The 12,222-nt window shown below is 54.0% G+C and overlaps 1 protein-coding gene across 1 annotated transcript; it reads left to right on the plus strand.

Annotated features, from left to right (window-relative positions):
- Positions 1 to 1,137: 1,137 nt before the first annotated feature.
- RABIF (RAB interacting factor) lies at positions 1,138 to 7,242 on the plus strand. The gene is made up of 2 exons (XM_019976697.2): positions 1,138 to 1,564; positions 4,923 to 7,242. The coding sequence occupies exons 1-2, from the start codon at positions 1,439 to 1,441 to the stop codon at positions 5,166 to 5,168; spliced, it is 372 nt and encodes a 123-aa protein (XP_019832256.1). The 5' UTR covers positions 1,138 to 1,438; the 3' UTR covers positions 5,169 to 7,242.
- Positions 7,243 to 12,222: the final 4,980 nt, after the last annotated feature.

A 12,222-nucleotide genomic window follows, 5' to 3' on the forward strand; every position in this document is an offset into this window, starting at 1 on the left:
GTCTCTGTTAGACAGCTCAGAGGTCTCCGGAGACTCATCAGCACGAGGTTATCTGAATGGCATATTCATGGCCTCCCCTCACACTTGGACATGACTTGGAAACCACAGGGAACAAAGCGGAGGCAATCTTGGGGTAGTTTTTTACCCGCTTGAATTTTAGGGTTTTAGTTGCCCCAGTCCTTTTCCCATTTCCTTGGGTTTTGTGCCACGTGACACAAATAGCTATGCAGAAGGCTCGCAAAACTGCAAAAACCCTGATATTTCCAGAGCAGAGGCAAGGGGGAGCCAAAGAGGTTCAGGAAAGAGGCCTGCCAGCCTTTCCCTAGCAGATGGATTGTGCTGCTGATTAAACCAAGTTGTGACGCTTGTGACTCATTCTCTCAGGGAGGAAGAGGGGAGGCAGAAGAGTGGGGACCAAGAGCCGATGGCCCCAGGCTATCTTCACTGCTGACTTTTGAGTTTCAGACCAATTTCCCAAATAGTTCTGAGAAGAGTGTCATCTAGGTAAAGCTTTCTCTGACTCCCCAGATAGAATTACTCCTAACTGGTGCTTCCAGTTTACTTTGTTCCGTGGATTGTCTTTATCAAATGTCCTTGGGTTTGTGTCTGGCTTCCTGTTCAGACTGTGTTCTCCAGTACAGACTGCCTATCATCATAGTATGCTCATATTCTATAATTGTAGAATATTGTAGTATATTCTATAATTGCTTAGCAAAGGTTGACTTAATGAAGGACAAAGAGAAGAAGAAAAACATGCCTACCAGGGTGGTTGGGTAGACGAGACATTCCTCACATGACTTGGCTCCCCTTTCTATTCCGCTTCCCTTGCCACCTCGGGAAGACCGCGCCCGCCACGCTACAGCCAGTAAGCTAGACGTCTTAAGACTAACCGGGGAGAATGCGAAACTGGAACGACCCAGAGCAGTGGCTGCAGGCCATGCCTGGATCCCGAGCCCCGGAAGGTAGCCCTTCCGACCGTACCCCCATAGGGAAGCGCTTCAACACCGAGTCTTGCCTCGCAGTGAGCGGTCAGTGCGACCCGAGCAGAGAGCAGCATCTGCAGCTTCCAGGCACCGGTCTCCGCCCCAGAGAGCAGGTGTCGTGCGCACGCTACTGCGGCTGAGATTTGCTCCGAGATCGGGACGTCCCCGCCGCTCTCGAGACGAAGCGCACATCCGGACTGGCCCAGCTTCCACCCGGTGTGAGGGAGGCCCAGCGCCTAGATGAGCCCGAGCAGCGCCCCGTCACGCCCCAGGATACACCTGTCACAAAGCCACGCCGACCCCAGCCGCCCGGCCCGGAAGGCCCGCGCCTGCGCAGTGGCGTCCGGCGCCGGAGGCCGCGCCTGCGCCGAGCGAGTGCCGCAGGGACCGCGCCTGCGCGGTGCGAAGAGGCGGCCCCGAGCTGCGTGTCGCCGCCGAGGGCCCGGGTGGTGGCTATGGAGGCCCCGGCGCCGCCGAGCGAGCTGGTATCCGAGGAGGGCCGGAACCGGAAGGCGGTGCTGTGCCGGCGCTGCGGCTCCCGCGTCCTGCAGCCGGGCACGGCGCTCTTCTCCCGCCGGCAGGTGAGGGCGCGGGGGAGGGGGGGGGCGGTGGCGGGCCTCGACCCCGTCCCGTCCCGCCGGGGCCGCACACACCGTGGGGCCCCCACGCCGGGCTGCGCAGACCGAGCTCCGCGGGGCCTGGGCCGTAGTTCCTCAGGCCCAGATGTCGATGTCCGTGGTCCTGTCGCGGCCTCCTGCCTCTTTCCCCGCGCGCCGCCACGCTCCGCGGGGACCCGGGGGAGGGAACGCGAGGACCCGGGGAGTGGACGCGGGGACCTGGGGGAGGGGATGTGGACGCGGGGACTGGGCGAAGTGGACGCGGGGACCCGGGGGAGTGGGCGCGGGGACCCGGGGAGTGGACGCGGGGACCCGGGGAGTGGACGCGGGGACCTGGGGGAGGGGACGTGGACGCGGGGACTGGGCGAAGTGGACGCAAGGACCGGGGGAGTGGACGCGGGGACTGGGCGAAGTGGACGCGGGGACCCCGGGGAGTGGGCGCGGGAGGAAGGGACGGCAGGCGGGGGACGTCCTAAGGGCACGGCCAGAACCCGCGGAGCGCTGGCTCCGGGTCGGTGAGCCCCTCCCACGTCGTGAATCACCGGGAGTGTGGGTCTTCCGCTGCTCGGACCCGGTGCCCTGTGCCCGCTGCCCAGAGAGCGGTGGAGGGTGGACACAGACCCTGGGTTTTAAGTGAGGGAGTGGGGCTCTCGGCCCTCACAACTAACTAAGCCCCACAGTCCGTGTTCTTTTTAAGTCCTGTGAACAGTTTCTCTATAAAATGTTCTCTGTCCTTTGGTAAAACTCAGAGGTTTCAGAGAGGAAATTACAGTCACAGAGAAAAGAAACATTCACTGAAGAGCTTGAGACTGCAAAGGGCAGTAAGTTAAGAACGGAGTCACTGCTTCCTTACACTTTTTGAGGGGACGGGTGGTCAGGGCAGGAGAGCCAGAGGAGGTGGGCTGGTGGGAGAGAAGGGGAGAGCCCGTGTGGGTGGCAGTGGGCTGTTCTCCAGCTGAGCGGGCACCTCACAGGGCCCAGCAGGCATTCTCCTGGCCTCCGTCCCAGCGGGATGAGAACGAGTTGGCACCAGAGTTCAGTGCATCTTGGTTTCTGAGAGCCGAGACCCAGAAACAGCCCAGGGCCTCCCAGGGGTGACCAAGGAGCTGCAGGACAGCCGTGCCGTGGGCACCACGACGTGGGTGACTCTCCAGGGAGCTCTGCTGAGTGAAGAAAGCTGGTCCCAAAAGATTACTACTGTATCATTCCGTTTGTGTGACATTTTTGAATTTTAGAGATGGAGAACCAATGAGTGATTGCCAGGAGGTAGGAAGGGGAGGGTAGGTGTCAGGGTGAGTGTGGTTGTAAGAGGATAGGCGGATGGTGGTGATGGCGGCACCGTACTGTGAATGTCCTCAATGGCACCAGACAGTCTTATGTTGTGTGTAGTTACCACAGTAAGAGATCAGGAACCAAAGTGGAACATGCTGCGTCTCTCTAGGCGGCCTTGCCCTGGTTCTTGTCGCATAACAGAATTGCCCCAGACCCTGACTTGAAACCATTTTGGTCACAAATTTGGGGATTGGCCAGGCCCAGCTACGTCTCGGCTGTTCCACTGTGGGTCTTTCACGGGACAGCCATCAGAGGGGCCGTCTCAGAAGCCTGCTCACGCCTGTGTCCACTTGTGGGCCGGGAGGATCCCAGCGTCTGGAACAGGCTGTGGTGAGCCGCTCCTCAGTTTCTGCCAGCGGTCTCAGGGAAGCCACAGTTCAAGCTCCAAGAGAAACCTGCAGAAGTGGCCCCGCCTTCCCTCACCTCGCCTGCCCGCCTCCCCCTCAGCCCACCAGGCGCAAGGAGGGAGGCAAGGTGTCCGGAGCTTGGGAGGACTGTCAGAGAATGTATGGACATGCTTTCAGAGCACCACAAGTACTTACTGAAGGGACAGTTACAAAAAAGGTTAACAGATGGTTGGATGGCGTCCCCAACTCTATGGACATGAATTTGAATAAGCTCGGGGAGTTGGTGGTGGACAGGGAAGCCGGGCGTGCTGCAGTCTGTGGGGTCGCAGAGTCTGACACCACTGAGCGACTGAACTGAACAGAAGTTCTTTCTGTTTTGTAACAGTTTTTATCCTCAACTGCAGCATAGCACGGGCTCCCCAGGTGGGGCCAGTGGCAAAGAGTCTGCCTGCCAGTGCAGGAGACGTGAGAGGCTGGGGTTCAATCCCCAGGTCGGGACGATCCCCTAGAGGAGGGCATGGCAGTTCACTCCAATACTCTTGCCTGGAGAATCCCATGGACAGAGGAGCCTGGAGGGCTACAGTCCAGAGGTCACAAAGAGTTGGACACGACTGAAGCAGCTTAGCGTGCACACGCACACACACACACACACACACACACACAGAGTGTAGCATGCTTGCCAAGGTTTCTATAATGAGAATGTATTTTTATAAAGAGAAAGAATATTTTATATTTAAAAGGGTACTGTGGATAGTTAATGAAAAAAGCACAAGAGGTTTCCCTGAGACATCAGCAGAATCTCAAGAGTTCAGTGCAGCTCAGCAGCCTGTCCAGGATCAGGGCGCTATCCAGGGTCACCACATGGAAGAAATCACAGGGATTGCGTGTGTATATGCGTGCATGCATACACCAAGGCTCACCTCGTGGGTGGGAGATGCAGAGATCCTGGAGATAACGGTCCAAATTCTAGTAGACTTTTCTTTCTCCTATTCCTTTTCTAAATCCAGCATATTTGTAACAGTGATGGAGCAGAGTGAAGCCAGATACCCCGGGTTTACCCTGTTAGTAAACGTGTGATCTCTGCTCTGGATGGCATGCTGTTGCAGGCACTGGGGATGTGCTCATGAACAGGAAAATTGACCTGGTGGAGGGAGACCCTGATAAACAGCTGAGCCAGTAAACAGATAAGATGGTCTCAGAGAACGATAAGCTAGGAGCAGCGTGAGGAAACTGGGGGTGACGGATACTTGTTATCTTGACGGTGCGGTCAAGGCTCGTCCCTGAGCGGTGTGTTGGTACCAGAATGTGTCCGGTTGTCCACTTGAGTTGTGTGTGTCAGTTACACCTCAGTCAAGCCGCTTTGAAAAATGCAGGCGTGGGAAGCTAGTCAGGTCGTCTGGTTGGAGGAGACCCGAGGAGGTCACGCGTGAGCCGAGTGTTAGGGAGCCCTTGGGAGCTGGCAGGAAGGCTGGTGCATCTGGCCGGGTGGGTGGGAGCGGAGGAAGGCGGGCCCTGTGCGCCTGGGGAGGCCCCGGTTCCCCCCGCACCCAGGGCGCACTGTCCCGGCTTTCCTGAGAACCCCGGGGCGGGGAGCTCTGGGCCGCGGGGAGTAAGCCGGCCCTGGTCTGTGTTCTCCCCTGCAGCTCTTCCTCCCGTCCATGAGGAAGAAGCCGGCGCTGGCCGGCGGCGGCGGCCCGGAGGGCGACCTCCTGCAGGAGCACTGGCTGGTGGAGGACATGTTCACTTTCGAGAACGTGGGCTTCACCAAGGACGTGGGCAACGTCAAGTTCCTGGTCTGTGCAGACTGCGAGGTGGGCCCCATCGGCTGGCACTGCCTGGATGACAAGGACAGTTTCTACGTGGCTTTGGACCGGGTTTCCCATGAGTGACGCGGGGGTGCGGCTCCCCCCTACTATTAAAGCTTTCTCCAGGGACTGCCCTGTCGCCTGCTCTGCACTGATGTCCACTGTGAGCGCCACCCGCCCGTCCGGCCCAGGCCCACGCGCCTCCTTGTGGCCTCCGCGCGGGCGCTCGCTTAGGTCTCCTCCCCTCCGCTCTCCCGGCTCCGGACACGGTACTCCCGCAGATCTCCCCTCCCGGCCTCCCTCCCGTGCCGGGCTCCCTGTCTCCACTCAGGAGTTAGCCACGGTCCGCCCTGAGGACACGTGACCCAGAGCACTCACGACGGTGCTGACCACTGAAACCTGCCTTTGGGTCTTGTTAAGGAAAGCGCGCGAGCACCTCAGAGCGACTTGTGTGGCTGACTTTGTCTACAGTAATTTATTCTTTAAGAGTAAAGCATTTCCAGACTGCAGGATTCCAACCACCCCTCAGAAGTACCTTACTTTGGATACACATCTGAGACCACCTCGGGGGTTTCTCCTGGGGCTGATGGAGACTTCACTGTGCAGGCGGCCATGGCCCCCCTTCCTTCACACCCTGCTGTGGTTTCTCTCTGGGGAAGCTCATCACTGCTGTCAGTGAGCTGCACATCAGCTGGGCGCTCCTGTCTGCCGGCCACGCCAAGGAGACCCCGGCCCTGGCCGTGCACTCGGCATCTCCCGGGATGAGTGGAGAGGGTGGGGTGCTGGGGGTGGTCTTCGCCGTATCTCGCGCGGCTTTCTGTGTGTTTTTCCTGGACTTGTAACCCTTCCCTGGCACCTAGGGGAGACGACACAGTCCACACACAGCTGGCTCAGCAGGACTCTGCAGGGGTCAGACCTCCGTCCAGTGCCTCTCATTGTGGTGGGGCTGCTCTGACAGTTCGATGTTCAGCACCCTTCTCGGTTCTGCCGTCTCTCTCTGAGATGCCTCACCGGCTTGGGAGTCCGTGAGGCCAGGTTCCCAGCCTCCTCCCGCCTTCCCTGCCTCCGAGGCTCAGGAGACTAGAACGGGAGCGAGGACTCCATGGAGACCTTACAGACATTCCTTTCCCCATTTTCCAGCCGCTTTCTCCCTCCTCCCCCCAGAACTTACCCTAAGGGCCCCCCACTAAAGTGCAGGCCTTGGACACAGTTTTGCAACCAACCTCTCACCTGGGCAGGTGGCTTCAGTCCCCGGCTGTAGACTCACAGGCTCTGGAAGATTTGCAGATGGGCGGTCAGGCGTCCGTGACTCTGGCATTTTGCAGAAAAACTGCACATCCCCTCAGGTCAGAAGGGACAAACCACGTAGATGCCTCTGGGCACATACAGCCCCTCAAATTATGAGCCAAAACGTGGGCAGTGTTTTTTAAATTGGACCTTTCCTTAATCACAGAAACGGTGTACATTCATTGCAGATAAATACAGATGCGTGTATAAAGTTGTTTTTAATCACTCGTACTTGCACCGTCCAGAAGCGGCCGACGATAACGCGGTGTACGTTCCTCTCAGTGGTTTTCCGTGTGTACTCATGTAGGATTTTCAAACCAAATACGAGGTCATATTGTGCTCTCATAACTTACTTTCTCCATTTAACAAAATACGGGCTTCCCACGTCAGTGAACGTCCGCTCTGCCTCCATCGTGTTGAGTCGTTACCTGTACTTCTGTGCTGTAATTTGTTTAAACGATCCACTGTTAGACTGCCTCCGCTTTCTTGTAAATCATGTGATGTCAGTTGACTGTCCACGATTTCCTATTATTTCCTCGTGCTCGTGAGCCGTGGGCTTGCGGTGGGGGGTGTCCCCGGGCTCCGCTTCCTGACGCGGTGCCCCGGAGCGGCGGAGCCCCTCAGCCTCCTGCCCGGCAGTTCCTGACACTGGGTATTTATTATCTTAAATGAACGTGTTGCTACTGTAATGGGAGGAAAAATAGTGTCTTGTTTTAATTTGTGCTTATTTCTAATGAGTATTTTACATACTTGTCATTTGTGTTTCTTTTTTTGAGAATTGCCAAACGTTCCTCCAGTAGCCAAAAATATAGTTGTTTCTCTGCCTTTTCAGCTTGATTTGAAAGAAATAAATGCATTTAAGCAGTGGCAATTAGATTCCTGCACATCCTTGGGCTGAATATAGAGGTTGAGACAGAAAGGAGGGCTGAAACCTGTGCCTCAGGACCATCCTGGGGTCTCTCGGCTGAATAACCAACCCCTGGGTGTCTGCCGTGACACGGGTCATCCTGCGCCACACACACGCACACGCACAGCCCCGGCGTGGGTGCCTTGACTTAGGGAGCCCAGCACTGAGCCTGATTATCGGCTGCAGCTCTTGCGCTGGAGCAGCGGGTTTTTCCAAGGCCTTCCTGTGTTGACCCAGAATCGTATGCGTACTGACGTCTACACCCCTTTGCCTGAGGCTCCTTGAGTAACTCCACCCTGTGGCTGTGACGAGGACTTCTGCCCGGGTACCGGCGTACTCACCACCCCAGTGAGGTCAGTTCAGAAGGCTGCACACCGTATTGTAAAAGTCCTGTGGCAGCAGGGTGCTCACAGGAGTTTGGAGAATTACTGGACCAGGATTGCTGAGAAGACAGAGGCCCTGGGTGGTGGGCTTACTGTGGTGGGCGCTCCCCTCCTGGGGGCGTTTCCCGTCTTCAAGGAGGCTGATGGGCAGTTCTGATGACTTGCATAGGTGGGATTAGGGCCTGCCAACAGGTGTGCCCCTGGTGACCACCCCTTACTTTGGGGTGAGGCCGCCAGTCCTCTGGCCCAGGAGCAGGTGAGACAGAGTGGGGAGCAGAAGGCTCTGAGGGGTTGTAGCTCAGCCTCGAACTCTTGTCCTTAACGTTGGACTCCAATGATCCCAAGTGTTGGCAGGAGCCAACAAAAACCCTCTAGAGGAAAATGTCATCAGCTTCAACTTTTGAGTTCTTTCTACAAGCAATATTGCTAATTACTAATTTATTGCATCCTGAATGCAATAAAATGTAACCAAGTGTATGAGACAAGATGATAACACCAATGAAACAAAGACTATGGAACAGGCCCCTTAGGCTGGGGAATAGAGGAGCTTTCAGACCAAGACTGTAAAATAATTGCTTACTCTAAAGGTGATACCAGACGTGGCGGGGATGGGGGGAGTGAATCCTAGAATCTTAAAATCCAAAACCAAATGTAAGAGTTCACTGGAAGGTTACATAGTAGATGAGACACAGCTGGAGAGAGAGCTAGGGAGCTGGGAACTGACAGCGAGGCTGCGAGCACACAGCACACAAGGGAGCTCAGGGGCCAGGAACCATGCCCACAGCACACAGCACACAAGGGAGCTCAGGGGCCAGGGACCATGCCCACAGCACACAGCACACAAGGGAGCTCAGGGGCCAGAGAACTGACAGTGAGGCTGCGAGCACACAGCACACAAGGGAGCTCAGGGGCCAGGAACCATGCCCACAGCACACAGCACACACGTGAGCTCAGGGGCCAGGAACCATGCCCACAGCACACAGCACACACGTGAGCTCAGGGGCCAGGAACCATGCCCACAGCACACAGCACGCAAGGGAGCCTGGGCCAGAGAACCACCAACCACAGGCCAGACCCATTCTAAGCAACATCTGATTTATTGGGATTCAGGAGCCTTCAAGTTAAGAATGGTTTTTGCCTTTGTAAATGGGCATGTAAATATCGACATAAAATTCTCACTCTTGCCTTAGCCCACAAAGTCTATTTATCTAGTCCTTAAAGAAAAAAGTTTGTCAACTCCTAACCGTAACAATGTGAGATCTGGACCATAAAGAAGGCTGAGTGCCGAAGAATTGATGCCTTTGAACTGTGGTGTTGGAGAAGACTCTTGAGAGTCCCTTGGACTGCAAGATCAAACCAGTCAATCCTAAAAGAAATCAACCCTGAAAATTCATTGGAAGGACTGATGCTGAAGCTCCAACACTTTAGCCACCTGATATGAAGAGTCCACTCATTGGAAAAGACCCTGATGCTGGGAAAGACTGAAGGCAGGAGAAGGGGATGACAGAGGATGAGATGGTTGGATGTCATCACCGACTTAACAGACATGAGTTTGAGCAAACTCTGGGAGACAGTGAAGGACAGGGAAGTCTGGTATGCTGCAGTCTGTGGGGTCTCAGACACAACTGAACAACTGAACAAAAAGAATTGTAACAATGTCAACTTACTCCTCAAACTGATGTATGTAAATTTAATAAAAGCCCTATCAAAAAACCCAATAGGTTTTGTGTGTGTGTGAAATTCAACAACTGATCCTAAAAGTTGTATGTAAACACAAAGGACTAAGAATAGCCAAGACAGTCATGGAGAAAAACCAGTTGGGAAGATTTCTCTTTTCGAGAGACATGGTAGTTTGTCACAAGGGTAGAACAAAATCTCTTAGAAACAGCCCCATCTGTATGGATACTTGACTTACGACCAAGGCAGGGGCCATGGTCTGGAAGGGCAAGGTCAGGAGGACTTCAGCAAGGCTGGGAATGTTCTGCTTTTTAAGAGTCCGCATGGTGATTATGTCATAAGTTAAGCTGTACATCTTTTGTGCACTTTTCTAGTAGAAAGGTTTTTAAAAGAAAGCAGCAGGACTTCCCTGGTGGTCCCTTGGCTAAGATTCTGCACTCCCAGTGCAGAGGGCTCAGCTTTGATCCCTGGTCAGGGAACTAGTGACAGATTTCATTTTGGGGGCCTCCAGAAAGAGGACAGTGAAAAAGTTGGCTTAAAGCTCAACATTCAGAAAATGAAGATCATGGCATCCGGTCCCATCACTTCATGGGAAATAGATGGGGAAACAGTGTCAGACTTTATTTTTTGGGCTTCAAAATCACTGCAGATGGTGATTGCAGCCATGAAATTAAAAGACGCTTGCTCCTTGGAAGGAAAGTTATGACCAACCTAGATAGCATATTGAAAAGCAGAGACATTACTTTGCCAACAAAGGTCTGTCTAGTCAAGGCTATGGTTTTTCCCTTGGTCATGTATGGATGTGAGAGTTGGACTGTGAAGAAAGCTGAGCACTGAAGAATTGATGCTTTTGAACTGTGGTGTTGGAGAAGACTCTTGAGAGTCCCTTGGACTGCAAGGAGATCCAACCAGTCCATTCTGAAGGAGATCAGTCCTGGGCATTCATTGGAAGGAATGATGCTAAAGCTGAAACTCCAGTACTTTGGCCACCTCATGCGAAGAGTTGACTCATTGGAAAAGACCCTGATGCTGGGAGGGATTGGGGGCAGGAGGAGAAGGGGATGACAGAGGATGAGATGGCTGGATGGCATCACCGACTTGATGGACATGAGTTTGGGTAAACTCCGGGAGTTGATGATGGACAGGGAGGCCTGCCGTGCTGCGATTCATGGGATCGCAGAGTAGGACACGACTGAGCGACTGAACTGAACTGAAAATCACTGCAAAGGGTGACTGCAGCCATGAAATTAAAGGATGCTTACTACTTGGAAAGAAAGTTATGACAGACCTAGACAGCATATTAAAAAGAGACATTGCTGACAAAGGTCCGTCTAGTCAAAGCCATGGTTTTTCCTGTAGTCATGTATGGATGTAACAACTGGACCATAAGGAAGGCTGAGTACTGAAGAATTGATGCTTTTGAACTGTGGTGTTAGAGAAGAATTGAGGATCCCTTGGACTGCAAGGATATCAAACCAGTCAATCCTAAAAGAAATCAACCCTGTATATTCATTAGAAAGACTGATGCTGAAGCTCCAACACTTTGGCCACCTGATGTGAAGAGACGACTCAATGGAAAAGACCCGAAGCTGGGAGAGGAGGGCAAGAGGAGAAGGGGATGACAGAGGACGAGATGGTTGGATAGCATCGTTGACTCAATGGACACGAGTTTGAGTAAGCTCCAGGAGAGAGCGAAGGACAGGACAGGGAAGCTAGGCACAGCTTGGCGGCAGTCCATGGTGTTACAAAGGATCAGACACGACTTAGCGCATACATGATGAACAACAGAGGACTGTATCCACGTGCTGCAACTAAGAGTTTGCATGCCACAAGTTAGAGCCAGTGCAGCCAGATGAGTAAAGTAACCAATGGTCCTGTGCAAAGCCTACTTTTGTAAGCAGCTCAGGAACCACCTGCACAGCCTTGGCACTGGCTCAAGAATGACTGCTCCAGGGATGGCCCTACTGTCTCCCTGGCACCTTGATTCTTTGCCCCTCCATCAGGACAGTCTCGTGCCCACAGAGCCTGTCCACCTTCCCTGGCCCCTCCATTGCCCAGGCTAACATGTAATTGCTCTGAAGTGGGGGAGCATGGGGGAGAGATTGCAGGCCCGTCAGGATTCTTCAGAGGGCTTGGACACTAGACGTGACCCCAGGCCTTCCCCTCCAATCACAGGAGTATTTTGAATTCCCGAAGTGGGTATAAGTGGGGGGGGGGAGGTGAGAATAAATCAAGCAACCTCATCTTACCTGGAGTGAGGTCAGAAGGGGCACCTTTCAGGCCCGGTTTGCATCACCAGCAGGAAGAGGGAGATGGGGTATAGCTGTTTTCCCTCTGGCACAAGGCAGGACATTTTCCACACAGTTTTTCTCCTCCTAAGCCCAGTGAAAGCACGTCCCTCTCTGCTCTCCTGACGTGCCTGTGACTCACCACAACTTGCCTGTCCCAAGTTGCAATTCTCTGCTATTCCCGAATAAACCCATTTTGCTGGTAAAAATAACTGCCTTTTATTTTTGAGGTTGACAAGACAGAGAAAAAAGGAGATGGAAAAGTCAGAAATAAAAATCTAAACTTGGAAATAGATAATAGAAGTAAATCCAGATACCACGTAAAAGGACTAGTTTCAATCGGTGTCATGTAAAGAAGCACACTGTCAAGGTATGGGGGTGGGTGATCCCACACTTAACAGGAGGATGTTACTGTTTCAAATGTATTTATAACTCCTGGGTCAGTGGAGGATGGAGAGGTTCTTAACAGGCTGACTCTCCCAGCAGGTGGGGTGCAGGCCAAAGAGGCAAAGGCAGATGATGGTGTTGAGTTCAGGGCCAGGCAGCCTCACACTGACCCTCAATAGGCCCACCTTGGGCAGAGCAGGGCTCCCCGT

This window comes from Bos indicus, chromosome 16, assembly GCF_029378745.1.
Source record: "Bos indicus isolate NIAB-ARS_2022 breed Sahiwal x Tharparkar chromosome 16, NIAB-ARS_B.indTharparkar_mat_pri_1.0, whole genome shotgun sequence".
Taxonomy (NCBI): Eukaryota; Metazoa; Chordata; class Mammalia; order Artiodactyla; family Bovidae; genus Bos; species Bos indicus.